The following is a 23,097-nucleotide window of genomic DNA, read 5'->3' as shown; positions in this document are numbered from 1 at the left end:
TTTGGGTATAGATACAGTTCTTGAAAACAATGAGATCTATTTCTGAATAAGCTTGCATGAGAGTACATTAAATCTTGATTTATCGATCTGTAGCACAGTGCTACAGGTCCACTTGATAGTGATACAGAAATTAAAGTATTTTATTTACTGGTTTTTGCATACCTGTTAGATCAAGACAGGAACTTTGGAGTCCCTTAGTTCTGAGATGTTAGAGGAATCAAAACTATGCAATATCTGTGAAGTAGCACAAATGCTGTGGAAAGCTCCACCCTTCTCCCTCCTGGCAATCATATTTGCCTCATAACTGGATAGCATTCAGAAAATAACTTGTATCTCTTGTTATTAATTTCATTTATCTCTTACTTTGTTTTTGTGATTTGGATTGAATCTCATTATGTTGGTGTTTTTTTTAATTGTGGAATTTATGGGCTGAATATTTGAATATTGAAACAGAGTATTCTGTTTCTCAAGTCAACCATAAATATCAGACATGGTTGCATTCATTCTGTTGAACCTACTTTGGTAAACCTGGAACTTAACCTTTTTACACCATAATCTTTATTATTTAGTGTATCATAAGACAGAAAAAAATGATAAATAGCTAATGACTTTTTCAAATATTTGCAAATTTTATTTTTTTCAGAAGATGCTAAATTAAAAATGTTCTCGTGCCCTAAATATATTATGATTTGAAATATTTAGTATAATATGTGTAGTGCACAGAAATAAATCTTATTGGAATTATTGGGGCCATAGATTTAATTATATTAGTTAAATTAAATTTATTAAATTATATTTAATAAAATTAAATTTATTAAAATAAAATCTGACATGCTCCAAAAGCAACAAAGCTTTATCTTGACATTTAACTTTATTGGATGTTTGAAAATATATAAAAAATATTTTTGTTTAATTTTAAAAGTATAAACAAGCATAACATTCCATTGAACCCCGGTGGCGCCATGGTTAGAATGCAGTACCTCATGCTACTTCCGCTGGCTGCTGGCTGCCTGTAATTTGACAGTTCAAATGTCACAGGCTCAAAGTCGATTCAGCCTTCCATCTTTCCGAGATCGGTAAAATGAGGACCCAGATTATTGGGAGGAATATGCTGACTCTGTAAATCGCTTAGAAAGGGCTGTAAAAGCTCTATGAAATTGTATATAAGTCTAAGTGCTATTGCTATTGAATAACTGAAATACTAATTTCAGCCTTGGATATATAATATTTTTGTGTCTTGCAAATACAAGTGTCCAGCAATTATTACTCAATTCATGTTCATGTTATGAACAGTACATTGCTAGAAGTGCAAAAGTTTTAGAACATTATAGTGATGGAAAAGTTTCTACCCTTTTGCTAAACATGGTTACTTTGAGTATTTTTAAAAATTAACGTACATGTTTTTCTCTACTTTTTGTTTAAATTTTTCAGATGGAAGATCAACAGACATCCCATGTTGATTATAATGATAAAGAGACTGGCTCTCTTCAACAGAATGTAGAATCTTTGCCTACTGCATCTCAAGATCTAGTTGGTAAAGATATGCACCTGAAATTATGGACATTGTTAATATAAGTAGACATGCATGGTTTTAAAACTTTTATGCGTATGAAAGAAATACAAAAGGAAACTATAGCACAGTATAACAATCTTAGTTTATTATATTTTGTAACCTGAGTATATATTTAATATCTTAAAATGTTCATAGTTTAAAGATTTAAGTTCAGCTTTAGATATCTTCATGGTTCTCAGCAAAGCAAAATAGCTCTTGTCTATTTTCATAGCACTGAAAAATGTTTGTCTATAGGCATGGTAAGCTGAGGCTGCCTATGAATGTTCATATTTTTGTCGCAGCTTATATATGAAAAACATATTGTGTGTGTATGTATAAAAATGTATTATTCTGACATATTCATTGCTTGTTTCTCTATTAAGTAAACTAGTGTTTATTATTTATTCATTTATAGGCATTAAAGTTAAGTCAGTTTCTCAGGAAGAAGTAGAGAATTTGCAATTTAAACTTGAACAACAACATGCTAAAGAAATTGGGCATCTTCGATCATATTTCCTTCAGCAGTTAAAAGAAACGGAAGAAAAATATTTTAAAGAGATAGTTCACCTAGAGAATAGACTCCAAATTGCCAGCGAGTCTTCTGAAAATTCCAGGTATTTATAATTTTGGATCTCATTTTTATTTTATGAGTTGAGTTGATTTCAACAGTTTTTCTGTGTATTGCAATTAACTTGGAAGCTAACAGACTTAGACCAAAGTAGAAATTAAGAGCTTATCCTTCCTCTCTTGTATTTTCCCAATTCCAGACATGTTTCATTTAAAAGAAGTAAAAGAAGCTACAGTTGTATCTTTATACTTGATACCATGTGTCCTGAATGATCTAGGATAGAGATCCCCAACATTACTGGTTTGGTGGCCCAGTGGGTAGAGGATAGGGTATAGTTTCTTGTGAATAATAAGTGGGGCATACATGAGTACATAGAGCTCCATTTGTGCGCAAATGGAGCTTTGTGCAGTTGTGTAAGCCACCACCGCAAGACAGCTTGCGGTGAGGGAAGTTTTTCTCATGAGCACAAGATGGACACTCATACAAGGGCACATGGTTGCACTCGTAGGAGATAGCTGCCACTTGCCGTGAAGGAACCTTTGTGTACAAGTGCAAGACAGCCACTGCTTGCATGACAGGAACTTCTCGTACACGCACACAAGCTTGTCCACCACCTATGTGACTTGGTTTCGAATTGGTTGTTGCCTGGTAGTGGGCCTTGGAATTGAGGCTGAAGACCTCTCATTTGGTAAAGTGTATGTTGCAGTGCAGTTGTAGAGCATAGAGTTTGCATTCAGAAATATAATATTCAGCATTTCAAGGTAGTGCTGAAAAAGACTTCTGCAACTTGTTTTAATTGTTATATATGATAAATGGGTAGGATCATAGGTATATACATATGTCCAGTTTGTAAAGGGTAGAAAAAGAAAAAAAAAGTCTATTACTTCATCTCTTCATTGGAATCAGTATGTATCTGAATTCTAAAGAGAAAAGGTTGCTTAGGTATATTTATCTTGAAAATGATGTCTACTATATGGCCTTTTCATTTAGATGTAAATAATATACTTAATAGTAGGATACTTATCTGTATGATTCTTTTCATTATTTGAAAAAAGCTTATAATTTTCTGACACTTTAAAAAAAAAATCTTCTGTATTGCCCCACTGTTCCTATAACCTGAGAAACAGAAAATTGATGACAATCTAAAATAAAGTTAGACATCAGTTAAGGACTGTCCCATTTAATGACTATTTGAACTTAACAGTGGTGCTGAAAAAGTAGGTTTATAATTACCCCTTGAACCTAGGACAGCTGCAGATCCCACAATCCTATGAGTGCCATTTTTGACTTTCACAAGTGATTTTGGTGGTTGCCTAAATTAGGCTGTTAGAAGTCAGAAGACATGATGGCCAGACAATTCTTGGAAGCCTGGCACTCAGACAAATCAGCTGTCAGTCACATGAAATTTACCAATATCTGTATAGCATTCCAAAAGTCGATTAAAAAGTCAAAAAGGATATGAAATTGCCAAAACACCTCCATGCCACTAATGAACACCCAGAAAAGCAGAGATTAACACCAAAGTTAACATTATGCCAGAAACAAACAATATCTCAGTCATGGAGCTACCAACTCAGACAAACAAGCTAACCGCAAACAATGGCCTAATCAAGGAACCACTAAGACTACTCCTACCAACCCTGACAAGGCAGGCCACTAGTATATAAAATGAGAGTAAAATCAACTCTCTGCTAGCACTGATAATGTGACCTAGTTTGGTAATGAAATGTCTGCAAGAAAACAACCAAACTCAGAGAGCACCAAGTTCAACCCTGAACTACAGATATTTTCCTCTATTGGTGAAGTATAATCTTTCAGAAGCTGCAGCTTATTCCTTTTAATAAAATGTGTTGCATCATATTAAAGCAGCACAAAATGGAAATCTTGCTGTTCCATTTCAAGTTCTGTTCAAGATTTGCAGAAAGTTAAAAAGAGAGAACTATAGGAATATGCAAGCAGCCCTCTGTTTCAAGGATAATTTATAATCTGGATTCCAAAGAAGGAGGAGTGACTTGCATTTAAGGAACAGGACTAAGTAATAGCAGCCTACACTTCCTTCTTACATATTTGCTTACTGCAGTTTTTAAATGAGTTTGAGTTTCATTTTATTTATATGCCGCCCTATTCCCTACGGGACTCAGGGCGGCGCACAAACCCGAAGGAGGGGAAGGGAAAAAACACAAAAACTATAAAAGTACAGGGCATTTAAAAAACAACCAACAGCCACACAATTCGAGAGGGGAAGGGAACTCATCGACTCCAGGCCTGCCGATACAGCGAGGTTTTAACGGCTTTTCGGAAGGCCTGGAGAGAGGTGAGGATCCGAATCTCTGCAGGGAGTTTGTTCCAAAGGGCCGGATCTGCCACAGAGAAGGCCCTCCCCCGGGTAGTAGCCAGATGATATTGGCTGGTAGACGGAACCCGAAGGAGGCCTACCCTGTGTGATCTAATGGGTCTTTGGGAGGTAATTGGCAGCAGGCAGTCTCTCAAGTACCCAGGTCCAATACCATGAAGGGCTTTATAAGTGACGACTAGCACCTTGAAGCGTATCCGGAGACCAATCGGTAACCAGTGCAGCTCGCAGAGGATAGGTGTAACGTGGGTGTACCGAGGTGCACCCACAATCGCTCGCGCAGCTGCATTCTGGACGAGCTGAAGTCTCTGAATGCTCTTCAAGGGCTACCCCATGTAGAGCGCATTGCAGTAGTCCAGTCTTGAGGTCACGAAGGCATGAGTGACTGTTGCGAGTGCCTCCCGGTTCAGGTAGGGACGCAATTGGTGCACCAGGTGAACCTGGGCAAATGCCCCCCTAGTCACAGCCGACAAATGATGTTCTAAGGTCAGCTGTGGGTCCAAGAGGACTCCCAGATTGCGAACCCTGTCTGAGGGGCGTAAAATTTCACCCCCCAGCCTGAGTGATGGAGTACTAGACAAATTTTTGGGAGGAAAACACAACAGCCACTCGGTCTTGTCTAGATTGAGTGCAAGCTTGTTAACTCCCATCCAGACTCTGACAGCCTCCAGGCACTGGCACATCACGTCAACTGCTTCACTGAGTTGGCACAGGGCGGACAGATACAACTGGGTATCGTCCGCGTACTGATGGTATTTTATCCTGTGCCGCTGAATGATCTCACCCAACGGCTTCATGTAGATGTTAAACAGGAGGGGGGACAGGACCGAACCCTGTGGGGCCCCATATTTCAGGGGCCTAGGGGTCAACCTCTGCCCCCCGACCAACACCGACTGCGACCTGTCCGAGAGGTAGGAGGAGAACCACCGAAAAATGGTGCCTCCCACCCCCACCCCTCGTAACCGTCGCAGAAGGATACCATGGTCAATGGTATCAAAGGCTGCTGAGAGGTCAAGAAGCACTAGGATGGAGGAATGACCTCCATACCTGACTCTACAGAGATCATCGGTCAGTGCGACCAAAGCGGTTTCCGTGCCAGGCCTGAATCCAGACTGAAAGGGATCCAGATAATCGGCTTCATCCAAGGACTATCGGAGCTGAAAGGCTACCACTTTCTCAACAACCTTCCCAACAAAGGGGAGGTTGGAGACTGGATGGTAGTTATTCAAAATGGCTGGATCCAGAGATGGCTTATTCAGGAGGGGTCTCACCACCGCTGTCTTCAATGCCGGAGGAAAGAAGCCCTCCCGAAGGGAGGCATTCACCATCGCCTGGATCCAGCCCAGCGTCACCTCCTTGCTGTTCGCGACCAGCCAGGAGGGGCACGGATCCAGTGCACACGCGGTGGCACTCACCGCTCCCATGGCCTTGTCCACTTCATTAGGAGTAACAGGTTGAAAGTCAGTCCAGAGATGTCGCTCAAGACCTTCGCCAGGTACCCCGCCCGGCTGGCTCTGCGCAATTGGAGTCCAGATCCTTCCGACAATAGTGTGAGCAACAACTAAAGGATCAAAAAGTCTTTGTTCCATCTGCGTGTTGATCATGCAGAAAAGAATAAGGCTGCTTATATTAGGCTAAAAATGGGGAAAGTATAAAATTCCTAGTGAAGTTCCATTCAAGTTTATAGATAGAAATTGTGAGGCACTAATTCCCTGCTTTAAAAACTTCAAATGAAATTACATTGAAAAACCATCCTTTTATTACCTTGTTTTTTAAATTAGTGTTTCTGTGGAGTCACATATAAATGAAGATAAGCAGGAACCAAGACATGCTGAAAGTGATATTCGAAAAAATACTGAGAAGATAATAGAGGTATTGTGTCCCCCTATTTACATAATGTATATTGAGTAGAATACAGTACATAAAATGTATTGGTATTGTGCTTAAGCAAAATCTTAGTGCAAACAAAACTTGTACATATTTTATAATTCTTTGAAACAGTTGGAATAAAACATGTTATTTGATTATATAAAATATGTTTGTGTATATATGTATGTATGCTTACATGCGTGCATAACACTAATAATGTAACAAGTAATTATAAATGTTAGAAAAGAATTAAGTTTATTGAAATTGATTAGGGTATTTTTTTTGTATGATGCTGAAGCCATTTCATCCTTAGCCTTGAGGCTCTAGTTAGTGACTCTTATTTTCGTTTGTGAAAAGCTTTTAGCATTACTTTTAGAAAGGCAATTAGGTTTGTTTTCTTATACCAAATATATATTTACTTAAAATATCTTAAAAACTGTTTTTCCCTCTCCTTTATTAGATTAGATGGATTATATTCTGTCTATAAAACATTGCTACAATAAGTGTAAGAGCATTGAGCTTTTGTTATTTGAGAAAAGCACTTAGTAATAATGCAGTATGAATGCTGTTCCATTATTACCTCTTAAGGCAAGACTGTATTTTTATCCATTATATTCCTATATGGTTTGTATTCAAAATATAATTATTGGTGACATAAATATGTTCAGAACTGATGTTATTAAGAATGACCACTTTCCCCCCAGTTTTCTAAAGAAGCTGCTGAATTGCTGGAAAAACAGTACCAAGAAAAGATGCTACAAGAAGTGGCAAAGGTACAGTTGTATTATGATACAATAGGAGAGTTTAAAACCAATAAAATGATGATGATGATGATGATGATGATGACGACAACAACAACAACAACAACAACAGCAGCAATACAATAGAGTAGCCATAGGTGCTCCCCTCAAATGTGGGCAACACTCATTCAAAAGCCCATTGAAAAAACTGCATTTTAACAGCTTTCTAGATAGATGGTCCCAAATTGCCAGATGAATTCCATAAAGTGGGAGCTGTCAACACACATTATCCCTGGATGTACATACTCATATGAAAGTAAATGACACACAACATCCTGGGATGAGCATGCTAAATGGAGGAGTTCTATCTGGAAAACATGATTCTGGATGTAGCTAAGAACCAGGCCATGTAGACTTTTAATGGTAGAAATGAGAAGTTTGAATTATGCCTAAAATCTATAGAAGTGCCATTGGTTGTAACACATGTCATACAGATAATTGTATTCTGTATCAATAAATAAATCTAGCAATTAAATAATAGAATTCAGCAATAATAGAATTCAGAGGGTATACGATACCATCTAGAGCAGGAATGTCAAACTTTATTTCATTGAGGGCCGCATCAGAGTTGTGTTCGACCTTGGGCAGGGGGGCCTGGCCAGGGTGTGCCAGGCCAGCTCAATGTCACTCATGTGAGGTGGTAGCCTGAGCTCTCTGCCAGCAAAAACAGGCTCCCAAACTCTATTTTCTACTGTAATGGCCTCCTGCAACCCTCTGCCAGCGAAAACAGAGCTCGTGAAGGCAGCCCACAGCCCTCCCAAGGTCCGTTTTCGCTGGCAGAGGCACCGTGGGCTGATCTTTTGCTGTTTCCAGGGCGGCCCTGCAGGCCAGATCTAAATACTCTGTGAGCCAAATACAGCCCTTTGGCCTTGAGTTTGACACCCCTGGTCTAGCAGTATAATTCCTTTTTCTTAGGATTCAACTTCAGTTTTGTTTGATCTTATTCAGGATCCCATAACCTCTAGGTGCTGATGAAAACTTTAACTGTATCTCCAGTCCTGCCTGGAGTGTAGAATGTCTATATTTGCTGACTGTACACCATCAGCATATTAATCATACCTCACTCCAGATAAATTTTAATATGTACATGAGCACACGAATTAAATTATTAAAATGTAGAGCAGAGAGAATGGTCACCTATAAGATTCAACAAAGGACTCCTCATTAAGCTCACTTCTCCTTCCTAGCTAATTACATTCATCCTTTTAGGAAGAAGGACTACAGAAATCATTATAATACAACACTACCAATCTACAATGCTCACAACATTTTACTTATAATATGTGTAGTGTATGCAAGCATAAATATTATAAAACCTTACGTGTTCAACATTTTCACAGCATTTTAATTCAATACTTAACAAATAAAGAATTCATTTTATTTCCACCATTCAACATAATACTATCATTGTCATACAAATATCTAAAACATTCCTTCTAAGATTACTTCATTTCAATTTTATATCATTTGGTCACTTTGAATTCTGATCAGTCTTGGAAGCTTCATGTTTAGCTATTTCCTTTGCAGAGACTCATATATTTGGAAAGAATGTTACAAATCATCTAGTTCAGGGGTCCCCAAACCCCGAGCCGCAGGCCATTACTGGGTTCAGTAATGAACCAGGTTCAGAACCAGGTCGCACGAGCAATGGGCTGACACGCACGCATGCAGCTCAACTTGTGTAAGTGGCAGGCCAGTGCACATGTATTTGCACAGCTAGACTTGCATGAGCAACAGGATGGTTTCCCTCTTCCCCTGCCAAGCTGTGAAGGTTGGGGACCGCTGATCTAGTTCATCCTTGTGTTTGGTTTAGGTTGCACTGGAGCATCTCTGATAGATAACCATCCAAACTCTGAAGTCATTTATCTAGGGCAAATTCATAATATCATATGGCAACCCTTTCCGGTATCTAATCTGAACCTCCTTAATAGTTATTATAGTCCTTTAATTCTTTGATTGTTTCCTCTTGTGACAGCAATTCATATTTGAGGAGTATTGTTCTGTCCCCTTTATTTTTTCTGTAGGTGAAGGATACTAACATTCTTTTGTTGATCCTCATAGTTTGGTTTCAAAAACTTTAACTTTCCTAGTAGCTTTCCTCTGAATGTACTTCTATTTGTCACTATCCATTTTGAATTATGGTACCAAAAAATAAACAGATACTCCAAATAAGGAGGGCAAAGTCATCAAGCACAGGGAAAAGTGGAACTGTTACTTCCTTTGATTTAGACTGTGTTCGTGTTAATGTACCTCAAGTTAGTATTTGTCTTATTAGCTGTACCACACTGCTGGCTCATCTTTAATTCGTGGAAATAGATTACTCATTAGTTTATATGAAAGCATGAATGAAGTAAATCTTCTTTGTATTTCAATGTTTTTATTAAGGTGGTTGTAACCATGAGTATAGAATTTGCTCAGAAAACAGAACAGACGAGAATTGCTAATCTAAAGGAAGAGGAAATTTCACTGATGAAACCAACAGAAACTCAGCTGGAGAATAATTCTTATAGAAAGGAATATCCAGAAAAATTAATTTGTCACATAAATGAGAAGACATGCACTAAGCCTGAAAAAGTGTGTGATAAAATGTTATCACTCGAAGGACAATTTGAATTTGATGCTAAACAAGCTACACTACATGAAGTGCAACAGTTTAATCCCAAGATTTCAACATACTCTTCCTCCCATGATGAAGAATTTATTGAAAAGATGCCTATGGTAAATAAAATTTAAGAATATAGTTAATTTTTTGAGATTCTCTTTTATTTTCACCTGTGCATAATAGCAAAAGGCTTGTCAGCATGTTTGTTGCATTACAATATCAGATTTCTGTAGAACAGTTCTTAAAAATTCCCTTCTGGACTTTTCCTGCCATTTTTAGCATCTCAGTTAAACAAACTGGAATTCTGTTTCTTTGGTTTGCACATTGTTACATCCAGAATAATTCTGATACATGCAGAAGAATTGAGGTCTCTGGCATGTTATAACAAACCAGAATCATAAGTCAAGAAGTTAAAAGAAGAAGAATTCAGGAAATCTATTCTCATATAACATTAAATAAATTTAAGGCCAGTTTCCTAATTTAGGTCCTTCTGTTGGCAGAAACTGATATATTTCATTATTGAATCTTAGCAATCATTTAGATAAATCAAAATTCTTGGTATATTTTCAATCCTCCATTTGGTTTTTTCTTGGTGAAAATACAGAAGTGGTTTGCCATTATGTTCTCCTCAGTAGGAGTTAATGCCGTTCTATTGTCACTAAAATGATGTAATTCTGCTATTTTCCTGTGTCATAGCTGTCTAGTACAAGTGCCTGTAGCTGGAAGTACCTTGGGTGACTCTGTTCAGAATATATACTCTGAGCACACACTCCTGATAGTCGTCACTTATCCTTCCCAGAAATATTCCCATTATAATGAGGCATTATAACAGTATTTGAGGAAGGGAGGAAATGGATAAATTTTTAGCAGCAGTCCTTTATAATTTTGCATAAAACAAAGTTTGAGTCCTAAGAGAAAAACCTTGTTATAAATTCTTAAAATTGAATTAATTCAGTGTTTCTAAATAAATATATAGACAAATTCCATCTAACACTAAGCTTTAAAAATATAATAAGAATCCATGCACAATCACTAATTCCTGTGGGTATGTTTTTTTAGAAATAAGTCACTTGCTCCTTAGTTACTATGTTTAGAATTTCAACATAAAGCAAATGCTGAGGTCAGCTTTTTAAATTAAATTAGGGAAAAGTTATATTTATAATTTTATTTGGACTGAAGAGTTGAAATTAAAATATAATAGAATGATTCCTAATAAACAAAACATTGAAACGGGCCAATACAAAACTTAGAACTCTGTTTCCTACCTATAGTCAAAATATAGTGAAGAAGATTTATCTTTCTAGTCTCTTTTATAGGTAGTCCTCAAGTTTTGATTGTAATGGAGCCTTCCCAATTAGGGCCAGAAGTGAGACAAAATATTAAATGAACTGCCTCAAGTAATGACCATCCATCCCTGCTACCCTATTACACATGTTAAATGAATGTTTGGGTTGTTAAGTGAAGCATTGGTTGCTTTGGGGTAGAGGGGATCCTATTGGCCTAGTGCAAACATAGGCCTCTTTCCCTACCTCCCTGAGATAAACCATACTCCATTTCCTGTCCCTTGCGGTCTCACATGCTCCTCCCAACTTCTGTTAATGTTTATCCATTACCTTATACAAGGTAAGCTCTGGAAGCTCTGAGAGCAGCCCCGGACTTCATAGTTGTGGCCCGGAGGTATGTGTCATTTACAGAATGGTTGTAATGAATTATGGCTTCAAAATGGTGCTTGCTTCCAGAAGGGAAGGAGGAATGCATCCTAGAAAAGTCAACCTGGTTTATATTTCTCTGAGACTTGTCCCTGGCACATGCCCCCATAGCCCAGCTGACTCTCTTTCCAGGGAGAAACAGTGCAGAAAGAAAACACCGGGCACTGCTCTTTGTTTTGCCAAGATGCCTCTGTCTTTATGGGGCAAAAAAAAAAAGAAAAAAAGAATTAGTTCCCTAGTCCTTTGGGGATTTTTGACATGATCAACTGGTCATAGGGAGACTGTAAACCTCTCCTGGCTCTTGCTAGCTTTAGGAAGCTAGCCCCTATGTAAAGGCAGCAGCTTCAGGACAAGCTTCCCAAATTTCCTTGCTTTCTCCCCCAGAAAACCACATTTCTTAAATAAGAAAAACTGAAAAATATTGGGAGAGACAAACTTTGTAGCTTTTTGCCCAGAGGACCTACAGCAAAAATTCAGCCCAGAAGGATTCGCCAGTAGCGTAACATGTTCACCAAACAGGGTAGAAAATGGATCCTTGAAAGTTTTTCGCTGGTTGTATGACTGACCTTAGAACCCAGTTAGAACTTGCCTGGTCCTAAAGTCAGTCATAGAAAGAACAAAATGCTGGGTTCTAAAGGCTTAAACTTTTTGAGTTGCATTTTTTTCTTCAGCTCAAGGCAAAAAGCTGCAGAAAGATTTTCTTTTTTCCTTCCTACCCTCAACTCTGGAGTCAAGGGATAGAGTTTGGTGGACAGAGGTGGGGACTTTAGTTTTAGCACCTAATGATGTCTGGTGGGAGGGGAGAAGAACTTGATGATTGACTATGGGCATACAGCAGCAAAATCTGCCTCTTCCCAAAACCTAGCAAGAGCCAGGAGAGGTTAGCAGTCTCTCAACGGCCAGCTGACAGGTCAGAAAGTTCCAAAATTAGCCACTATTTCCACAAGGAATTGTTTTTTAAAAGATACTTTTTTATTTTCCATTTTCATAACATATAATCACATGTATACTATTACATAGCCAATATCCTATTGTATTAAGTAGTAATTACATCAGTTCCTCTTGCCATCAATGCCCAGAAAGATAAAAACCCATTATTAGCTCTTCTGCTCTCCATACAAGGAATTGTTGAAGTGCTGAAAATGGTGGCTGTTTCCAGGAGGCATGGGGAACAGACTAAGTGCTTGCAAAGTCCTATCAGGGTGGGAGAGGAAGAGTGAGGCAAGGAGTGCTGCTGCATCTTCCTGGTCAATCATAAAGGTGAATGACTATGGGGATGCTGCAGTCATTGTAAATTTGAAACAAGGTCATATGTAATTTTGGGACAGGGTTCTAACTTTGAATGTTCATTAAGTGACCTGTCATATCTCGAGGACTACTCTGTGTTCCATTCCTTTTCTGAACAATTCTTCCTCTCTCTTATGTTTTATCTATTTACACAGCAAACATATTTCTGCTGAGTATAACAATATAAAATACAGATAGGGGATCTTCCATTTGCCCGTTGGAATTGATTAACATCTTCAGGGCAAACTACTTCTAGGATTGCTTATCATAAAATGAAATGACAATTCTTTCGTGGCTAATATTCTATTTTTAACACTTCTAAACAAAAATTACAGATTACAAATGCAGTTTCAACTTCCAGCACTATTCCTTCAACCCAGATGTTGTCTTATGAGAATCGTCTGGAAGAGATGCGTCAAGAGCTTGTTCGTCAGTATCAAGAGCATCAACAGGCAACAGAAATATTAAAACAGAGTCACATGCAGCAAATGGAGAGGCAGAAAGAAAATCAAGAGCTTCTCGTAACAGAGCTTGATAGTCTTAAAATACAATTAGCAGAGGTAATATGAACTGGAACTTCATGTATTTGGCCAAATATTTCATGTATTTGGTCAATTTTCAAGGTTCAATTTGTTTTAAAATCATAAATATAATTGCAATACATTTCATGTGCTGCATTAGCTGTGAGCATGAGACCTATTTCTTGTTGTTATAATATCCCATATATCATTAATTTACCTCCTATTGTTGTATTTAAATAAAGATATACGTTAATGCCAGTGAGTTGGAGTATTTATTATTTTAAATTATTTGGAAAAATCTGAAACCTCATAGAACTATTATATTTTGCTTGTAATTATTTATAAACTTTGATTTTGTTGCATTTGCAGTTTCTAATTTGAGATGTCTCATTTTGTTTTTAGAATATTAGTGAAAATGCCACAACAGCAAGAGAACAATTGCTTTTAGATGAACTAGAATCACTAAAGAAGCAATTAATAGCTGGGAGAGAAAAGCAACTCTCTGAGTTAAAAAACAGCAGTACTCAAACACAGGTAGTGTTAATTTGCTGCTCTGGTATATAAATACAATGGCATTGTGACTATGCAGTGTAGGTCATTTTCAAGTGATTGTCAGATTTACTTAAATGGGTGTTGATCACATAGGAAGGTGGAGTTTAGTTGATTTTCTATTGAAAATAAAGTCTTATTTTAATATTGCTATAGCAACATCTTACAAGGAAGCAAGAAGTTATTTACTTAGCATAACTATTTAATTCTGACAGGCTGTGACTAATGTTCTTTCATTGTCAGAACTAAATGCCCGATAACAGGATAGTTAATTATTATTTAGAACTGCTTAAAACTTGTGAATTATTATTTTTTAAACATCTGCATATCTGCATGAATTAGAACATATGGTGATTGCAATATGACAGGATTTTTGTCTCTTTTTTCTTCTCTCCCATTACCAAAACTTACCCAGAATGAAAGTGTGAATCAAACTGAAAATAAAGAGCATGTTTTAGAAGTTGAAGATGGAGAAGAAAAACATGAACAGATGTCTCTCAACATTCTCTCAAAAGAGAGGTAAGCAGTCAGAAAGGCTAAAAGGTTTAGATTTTTAAATTCAATTTTACTGACATTTCAGTGGAATTAATCCATTCCTATTAATTATTAATGAGATTCCTATTAATAGGAATTAATACATTCCTTTTACCTACTTTTCATCCCTTAATTAAAAGTAAGCAGCTTTTTTAGAGTAGTGAAATTTTTTCCCCAACCATAAATTCAGTTGTGGTGTTTGGGTATATGAATCTTAACTAAGAATGAAATCTGTTTCTAAAACAGAAAATGGTATAGAAAATAGAGATAAAATATAGCTAGTAATTGCTTTATCTAATTATTGGATTTATCTGTATAGTAGTCATGGTCACACATTCTGGAATCCGACTTTACAAATTACTAATATCTATATAAAGAAATTATCTGGCACATATTGTAAACAAGCTTGTTCATTTAATTCCGTAAGCTCAACTGATACATATTACATTGCACAGCATATATGTTATAGTAGTAAATGAGTTCTATTTATTAAATATTTCTAATATATGAATACTTTTGTATTGACTTTTTTGAAAAATAATTTATAATAAATTGCTTGGTAAATATCTACTTTGGGAAACCATTATACTATATTTCTTAGATTCAAGAGAATATTTGATATTTTCTTATCTATGCTCAAATGTAACAGCCATTATTTGTAAGGAAATAAATTTTTATGAGCAATTGGAAATTGTGGGGTAGGATTTAATAAATAGTTCTTGATTTTAGTTTGAGCCAATCGGTAATCATATTTATTACCTGGGGAAGGTATTCTCTGTTTTTTTAAATTCCTGTCTTATTCCAAGTGATTTTATTTAATAGTCCCATGAGTCCTAGTCTTTGTATAAAGACAAATTGTGGGAGTAAACACCATACTGTATTTTAATTGCAACTATATTTATTTTATGAGTTCAGATGTACTTTGCAGAAAGCCAATAATAGGCTGATGAGGATTCTGTTGGATATTGCGAAGACTACTGCAGCTGTAGAAGAAACAATTGGACACCTTGTTGTGAAACTTATAGATCAATTACCAAAATCTAAGTTCCTTTTTAAAAGTCTTACATGGGAGAGAAGGGCAGAAGGCACCATAAAACCAAGCATCTACGTGGGATATGAGCCAGGTAATTGTATTAATGTTATGTTTTACATCTTTTATGGGAAAAGTATTTGTGATATTTAGTATTAATAATTTCAGGCTGAAATGTATTGAGTATCAGGCCCAAGCTCAGAGACAAAATAATTGGATTCAGTCCTTTAGTGGCTTATACCTAATAGGCATAATCTTGCCAAACTGAGACTATAACTGTCGCCTACTAAATATATGGAAAAAAATTCTAGGATGTGGCTATCCTGAACCTTTTCTCTTCTTCCCCATCCGATTTTGGGCTGCACAGACCCTTAATCTGGACCTCTTTTGGGGAAAACTCTTTGTTGCCAAATGTCTCCTTCACTGTTTCTGCAGAGCACATTTCATCACATTGAGAGACCTTAAAATTCAATTTCTCAGTAAATACAGTATGGAAGCTTAACAGTTCTGATCTATAAATAATGTAAATTAATAATTTGTAGCCATTTACAGTTTTTGTATTCTTGAATCCACAATTTGTTTTTAGAGAAGCAAATTTTTTAGATAGGCTTGAAAATGTCTAATTGCCCATCAATTAATTAATTAATTAATTAATTAACTAGTAATAATCCATAACTGCATATTAATTGGGCCTTAATTCTGACTGTTATTCCCCTATTGTATATCATATATCATCATGGCTTGTTTGTTTCAGTAAGAAATTATATACATTTAAAAAAAAAAAACAGCTGCCTATCAACTGTAATAAATGTGACATTTTTATAATCAATGTCCCTTTGTATCTTACTAATAAAAATATGTTCTTTATCTATTACATAAATTCAATAAATAAATTTTATCCATTTTCTGTGATCATTTAAACTAAAGATATACAAAAGTTTTAAATGGAAACTATTTTCAGATTGAAATGCTCCACTTAGAACTTAAAACAGCTCTTTGAGTTTAACCCAGATTGTTCACTGAAAATGTTGTATACTTGAAATGGGGCAGTACTGAGCTGGCAAGGTCTCTGGTAACATTCAACCACTTACACTGACTTCAGAAAAATGACCTCCAAGAAAGGTGTAATGATGTCTGTGTTACAACAAATAGATACCAGAAATTCAATCTCTCACAACTTTCATAAATCCCACTGTCAGGATTCCGATGGATGCCCTAATTGAACCATGAGTCTTGAGCAAGCTTTAAAAGAAATCCAAAAGAAATCTGGAGAATTAGATTTTGTAAATAAATTTGGAGAAAGTACATGGAGAAGGATTTAAGGAGTGATTTAGCATTAGATAATACCTTCTAGAGATAGAAAGTTAGTGGTAAGGTAGACTTTAGCAATATATTAAAAGAACTTGAGATGGCTGTATTGTGCAATGACAACAGTCCTGATAAAATTTAACAATGTTCTATTGAAAAAGTACGTCCATCTTTAGAAAATCTACTCCAAATTAACAGTTTATGGGCCAAAGTACAGGTAGGCCTAAACTCACAACCATTCATTTAATAACTGTTCAAAGTTACAACAGCATTGAAAAAAAAGACTTAAACCAGTACTCACATTTGTAACCATTGCAGCCCCCCAGAGTCATGTGATTAAAATCCAAGAATTTGGCAATTTGCATGTATTTACAACAATTGCAATGTCCCAGGGTTATGTGATTGCCATTCATGGTCTTCCCAGACAGCTTCTGACAAACAAAGTCAATGGGAGAAGCTGGATTTAATCCTAGAAACAAAATTGTCTGGTGAAGAATGAGCTTTCAGCTTCAGTGAAACTATCCTGCTCAACATAATGAAGAATGCCAATAAAAGTCATGTTTTTTACTACATGTTTTGTCTGCCATGCTTATTAGGTGCATTATAAATCTATAGAAAAAATGAACAGAATGGTTTTCCTTTGTATAAAACTTAAGACAAAGAAAATGTGCTTAAAAGTAATGTTTTAAAAATATACAAGAACATTTGACAATGCGTTTGGTTTATAAAAAGTGATATTACAACCTGCAAAATCCTTTTCTCTACTTTCAATGTCTTTCTTTAAGGAAATTTTACTCTGTGAAAAGTTTTCAGGAAACTTAAATACCAAGTCCTGGAAATCTATTGTTATTATTCCAATCTACACAGAGACGAAAAATTCAGTATGTTATTTTAGCTACAAAAAAATAGTGTCAAGAATGTATATTCCAAGGTTAAACCATGGGTATTATGCAGTTTACACTGCAGTGAAGTTCCAGGTTTTACCTTTAATTATAGATATTCATTGCTCTTTGCTTATAGTGTAGAATACCCAATAACTAATTTATCCTTTTATTTGACTGTATTTTTCTGTAGCTCTGCTTACTGTACTCCAGGTTGTTATTTGTCAGAAGCTGAGCAGGGTTTCTTACCTGGTCAGTACTTAAGATGGGTGAACTTCAAATAGCATCAATTGCATCAGTAAGTGGTGTTGATGGCTCAGTAGAGGGTAGAACTTCCCTCAACTCAGTGTTAACAGATGTTTTGGTATAGCATTGACAAACAATATCCTGGATGTCCATTGCAAATGTCCTTTCTACTCTGAGGATATTAAAGCCCTTTCATCTTCTGGCCCTGAAATATTATACATTTCATATTATTCAAAGTGAGAGTGGTTACATCTAATAATTATTAAGCAATGTCCTTTTAAAATACATTGTATTGTAAATTGGCTAATAGAATATGTCAGACATCCTTGAGGAAATTGCACATTGTGCCTAGAAGTTTAATTTCTGCAGGACATGGAAGTGCTTTGAAATCCCGTGCAGATGAAAGGTGCCAAGTGAACATAAATTAAATTCATCCAGTTACTCATTTCATTCATAAAAAACATTGAGTTTTCTTTTCATGGAGTGTTGCAATTAGTATTTTTGTTAGCTTTACAAAGCCAAAAGGAGATATATAACAGTAATTATCATTAAGGAAAGTATTTCAGACAAGGTATAAGGAGTAATTTAAAATACGGTACCATTCACTTTAAAATATAATCAGAATATTTGGGACTTTTATTGAATCAGGTTTTCAAAAGAAATTACTAAGAGGTCTCTTTTAATTATTCCTTTTAAGGGTTTTGAATTGTACTGAGCCATATTTAAGTACTTTGGTCTGATAAAATTTGTCCTTAGAAGTTTGAAAAAAATCTCTTTTAGGTCAATGAATATAAGCATACATATATTTATTGTGACAATATAATATAAAATGTACTTTCTTTTATATCCTAATGACAGATTAGGTAGTTTAGCTTGCTTTTTGTCAAGCATATTTATGCTTGTTCAAGATGCTATTTCACTGGAAACAAGTCTTTTTTTCCCAATTGGTGCTTTAAACAAAAAGCCTCAAAGCAACAGTATGCTTATAGCAGTGACGTACGATGACCTTCATGACCAGTGAGGCAAGCGCGAAAGCCCCACTGAAGCCCCGCCACAGCGTCTGCCATAGAGCAGGTCCTGGTCCCGCTCTATGGCGGATGCAGTGCCAGGACTTTAAAGTCCTGACGCCGGGCCCTGCTGCCACTTTAAAGGCTTTAAAATGGCAGCAGGGCCCCGGCAGCAGGGCTTTAAAGTCCCAGCGCCACATCTGCCATAGAGCGGGTCCCGGTCCCGCTCTATGGTGGACGCGGCGCTGGGACTTTAAAGCCCTGTCGCCAGGGCCCTCTCCCGGCTGGGCTCTTCCCTCTCACTCTTCATCTTGATGAGGTCGCTGCAGCTGCTGGGCGCAGACAGACAGAGGTAGCCAGAGCAGTGCCAAAGTGGTCTGGGCGGGCGAAACAGCGAGTGAGCTCGCTTGCTCGCTGGGAGGCGCAGAGAAGAGCGCAAAGTCCAGCAAACGCAGGAATGCAAAAATGAATGCAAGGAAACCGCCTGGGTCACCGCTCCCTGCCTCACCTGTCTGGAGCTTTAAAGCTTTAAATTCTGGTGGCGGTGCTGGTTTCCCGCCACTTTGGCGTCCCTGAAAGGCAACTCCGCATTCTCCCTTTCCTTCGCCCCTCCTCTCTTCAAAGCCCCCCCCCCCCCCGCAGCAGCTATATTTATGGCTGGCCTGGAAGGCATGCCGGCACTTTAAAGTGCATGCCACCTCGGCCTGCCATACAGCGAAACATGTTCTGGTTTGTTGCCGGGAGGCATGCTGGCACTTTAAAGTGCATTCCGCCGCCCCAGCAATACAGCAAAGCTGCAGCATGCACTTTAAAGTGCCAGCGTGCCTCCCGGCCACAAACCAGGACATGTTTCGCTCTATGGCGGGATGAGGCGGCATGGCTTTAAAAAATAAAAAAATAAAAATAAATGTGCCAGCCCGCGCTCCACCAGAGGCGGGTAAACACACACACACACACACACACACACACACAATAAAAACAAATTACAATTACTTACATTACAAATAATTTTGAATCCCCCTCTCCCTCCGTCCGATCCACATACCTTTTCCAGTTGTGGATTTCAACTCTCCTCTTGTCCGCCCGCCATGATGAAAGTGTAAAAAATTAAATAAAAAAACAACTTACTTAGGCAAGGCTGCCAAGGCATGATTTGCTGCTCCCAGATCAGGAGGCGGGAGAATCACGTGCCTCCTTTGCATACGGAATTTTTCACCTTTTAACCCTTGCTTAACTCTTAAAAGGCGAAAAATTCCTTATGCAAAGGAGGCCCATAGTTCTCTCGCCTCCCCCTACAGTTAGCACTAAGCAGACTCAGAGTCACTGTGACTCTGGAGTCTGGAAGCAACTACCTTAGCCTTTTTAATAATTTTAAAAATTCTTTTCCTCATGACTGCACGTCTCTGGCTTATAGTATGTTATATATATAGAAGAGCCATGGTGGCTCAGTGGTTAGAATGCAGGCTACTTCTGCTGGCTGCCAGGAGTTTGGCAGTTCAATTCTTACTGGCTCAAGGTTAACTCAGCCTTCCATCCTTCCAGGATTGGTAAAATGAGGACCAAGATTATTGGGGGCAGTATGCTGATTCTGTAAACTTCTTAGAGAGAACTTAAAAGCACTGTGAAGCGGTACATAAGTGCTATTGCTTTTTTAAAAAAATTAAGATTGATAAAAGCTAATAAAAAAGATAAAGGCAGAGATAGCAGGTTAACTCCTTAAAATGCATTTTTATATTAACTGTTAATTCTCTCTGCTATAAATCTAAGAGTTGACTTGAATTTCCAGATCAAAATGAGATAGGACAAAAATTGGCATTTTAAAACTCCTCCGAAAACATCTCAGAATAAAGATTTTCATATTTAAGGCAACAGGTTTTCCATTTGCAGTGGATTGTTCTGAAAAATGTTGGGCTAGAAATGTTTTGGAATGAAACATTTTTGCAAATCCCTGCCCACTAGAAAAATTCAACTGCAGTCGTATTTGTATAAAATACGATTTCACGCTGAAATTATGTTCATGTTGCTGGTTCTGATAATATATTTACATATATTTTTGTACATCATAACTAACCATTTATATTACTCTGCAAACACAATTTATAACTTGCTATTCATATTTATTTGAAAGTCTAATTGTAGTCATAAATAGATATGCATGAGATTTAACCTTGTTTCTATATTCACAAATATCAAGACACTTTAGATGGATTTAGAAAGTTCTCTAGAGCATTTTTTGGTGGATGAAAATAATCGGCAAAAGAAAGATGTTTAATCCATAAAGATTCATGCTAAGAAAAGGAAGATAGAATCATGTATCTTTCATTAATAGGGTCAAACATCTTCAATGATCAGATTATTTTCATTTCACATAGATACAAATTGAATTCTTTGCTTTCCATTAATGATATTAATAATCTATTTTCAATTATTGAATTAAAACATAGAATAATTTTTAGTGGTAGAATTTTAGTGTTTTCTCAAAATGGAATTTGAATGTAATCAGATGATCTTTGTGCTGGCAATGTGCATAGCTTATACTAGACAACTGTAACCCCTAAATAGAAGGTAATGATTGAAATATAACGCTATAGGTAAATAGATAGATTTAATCAATTAGATTAGTTTTCATAATGTGCTGATATTCAAATATTTTTCTTCAGTTAGTATCTCCTTTTCTACTTGCTGTCTGCTTTGTAATTAACTGACTTCATTTGTGTAATTTTATTGCAAGTTGTAATTTATTTTATTGCTTGATGTTCTTCATTCTCAGTGGAAATATTTCTGTTTATTAAATTGTTTATTTGATCATATTCATTAACTTGTGTAAGAAAGATCCTTCTAGAAACAAAAAAAAAGCAACAAGAGGGACATTGTATTTTCTTTTATTATTTTTTTTGTTATACAGAAAGGCCATCATCTCAGTATATTGGCAATGATCTTGAAAGTCAAGACAATACCATGTGGTCAGAAATCACAGATGAAGAGTTTGAACTCACCCAGTTCCTTGGCATGGAAATAGATGCAAAAAATGAAGAGCTAATTCTAAATATCAATCGCCGAATTCAAACAGCATTTGAACTACTTCTTCAAACAATAAATGAAACTGCTAATGAGGTAACATTGTTTAATTATAGTCTTGAAAAAATGTCTGTGGAAAAGAAAAAATTAAATTTCTTAATTTCCTTAATTTCTTTTTTTTTAATCATTTTCTTTTTTTTTTATTTTCAAAACAAACATACAACTCCTCCTTCTTTACATATTGTAGAAAGTGTATCAGCTGGTTACAAAAGGCTTTTGTGCATCTCTTCCACTGTCATCAAATATAATTCATATTAATTCAAATATCTTAAATATTTACTATATTAACATCATCATACCTCCACTTTTATTTGACTATAGTTATTTAAACATCCTTCATCCTTAAATATACTAAGATTCAATACATAACCACATGCTGGCATTTCATTTACTTATTTGTAAAATTCTCCATTTACATTAAAATCCTCATATCCTGTTTTAGCTAAACATCCATAATATTTAATACCAAAATTTTCTAATCCTCCATGTATATAATTTATTATCATTATCCTTTCTTTATTTAACTATATCCTATATCATAACATTTTCCCCCTATCAGTTAAAACTTAACAGTATCTAGTTTTGTTTTTTATTATAATTATTATTGTTATTAATAATATTTATATATAGTCCAAAAATATTTCCAACCTTCCCTTCTCATATCCAATTATTACTTATCATAACAGCTTAACATTGTATACATTACTATCATTATCAATTTTTATTTAACTATACCTATTACCACTAGATTTAACTAAGTTTAGCTAATTTTGAATTATACTCTTCCATCTATCAACCTGTATCTCTCCAATAACAAAACAATCTTATATCTACTGCCATTAGTGGATACAATTCTCCAAACATCTTTTTAAACAAGTTTGTACGAAATGATCTTTGCACCTTCTTGTTTGTAGTATCTTTCATATAATGTTGACGCCTTCCTTTTGTTTCCTTTATCAGCTTGTCTTTAATTCTCAGCAGTGTTATCAAATATTTTGCAAATAATATTTCATAGTCCATAAGTTCTTTAATGCTTTCTTCTCCTTCAATGTCCTGTCCTTTGAAATAAATTTTGTCTCCATTTAATTCCTCTTCAAATATTCCATTCTTTCCTCCCTCAGAAATAAACCAATTCCCACGAATATCAATAAGCTCAAATTCTTTATATCCGTCTTCCGTTTCAATTTTTTGAATTTCCATCTT

The 23,097-nt window shown here is 36.2% G+C and overlaps 1 protein-coding gene across 5 annotated transcripts in view; it reads left to right on the top strand.

Annotated features, from left to right (window-relative positions):
* The window catches only part of AKAP9 (A-kinase anchoring protein 9), a 115,870-nt gene that overhangs the window by 49,797 nt on the left and 42,976 nt on the right, over positions 1–23,097 (top strand). For all 5 annotated transcript variants that reach the window (XM_032237727.1, XM_032237728.1, XM_032237725.1 and 2 more), the window contains 10 exons: positions 1,432–1,534; positions 1,968–2,166; positions 6,255–6,345; positions 7,047–7,115; positions 9,528–9,860; positions 13,076–13,300; positions 13,664–13,795; positions 14,226–14,329; positions 15,260–15,468; positions 21,722–21,930. In XM_032237727.1, the coding sequence (XP_032093618.1) occupies positions 1,432–1,534; positions 1,968–2,166; positions 6,255–6,345; positions 7,047–7,115; positions 9,528–9,860; positions 13,076–13,300; positions 13,664–13,795; positions 14,226–14,329; positions 15,260–15,468; positions 21,722–21,930 (1,674 nt within the window). The remainder of the gene's footprint in view (positions 1–1,431; positions 1,535–1,967; positions 2,167–6,254; positions 6,346–7,046; positions 7,116–9,527; positions 9,861–13,075; positions 13,301–13,663; positions 13,796–14,225; positions 14,330–15,259; positions 15,469–21,721; positions 21,931–23,097) is intronic.

This window comes from Thamnophis elegans, chromosome Z (genome assembly GCF_009769535.1).
Source record: "Thamnophis elegans isolate rThaEle1 chromosome Z, rThaEle1.pri, whole genome shotgun sequence".
Lineage (NCBI taxonomy): Eukaryota > Metazoa > Chordata > Lepidosauria > Squamata > Colubridae > Thamnophis > Thamnophis elegans.
Note: the sequence above shows the minus strand (reverse complement) of the source record. Positions and strands in the feature narration are given on the sequence as shown.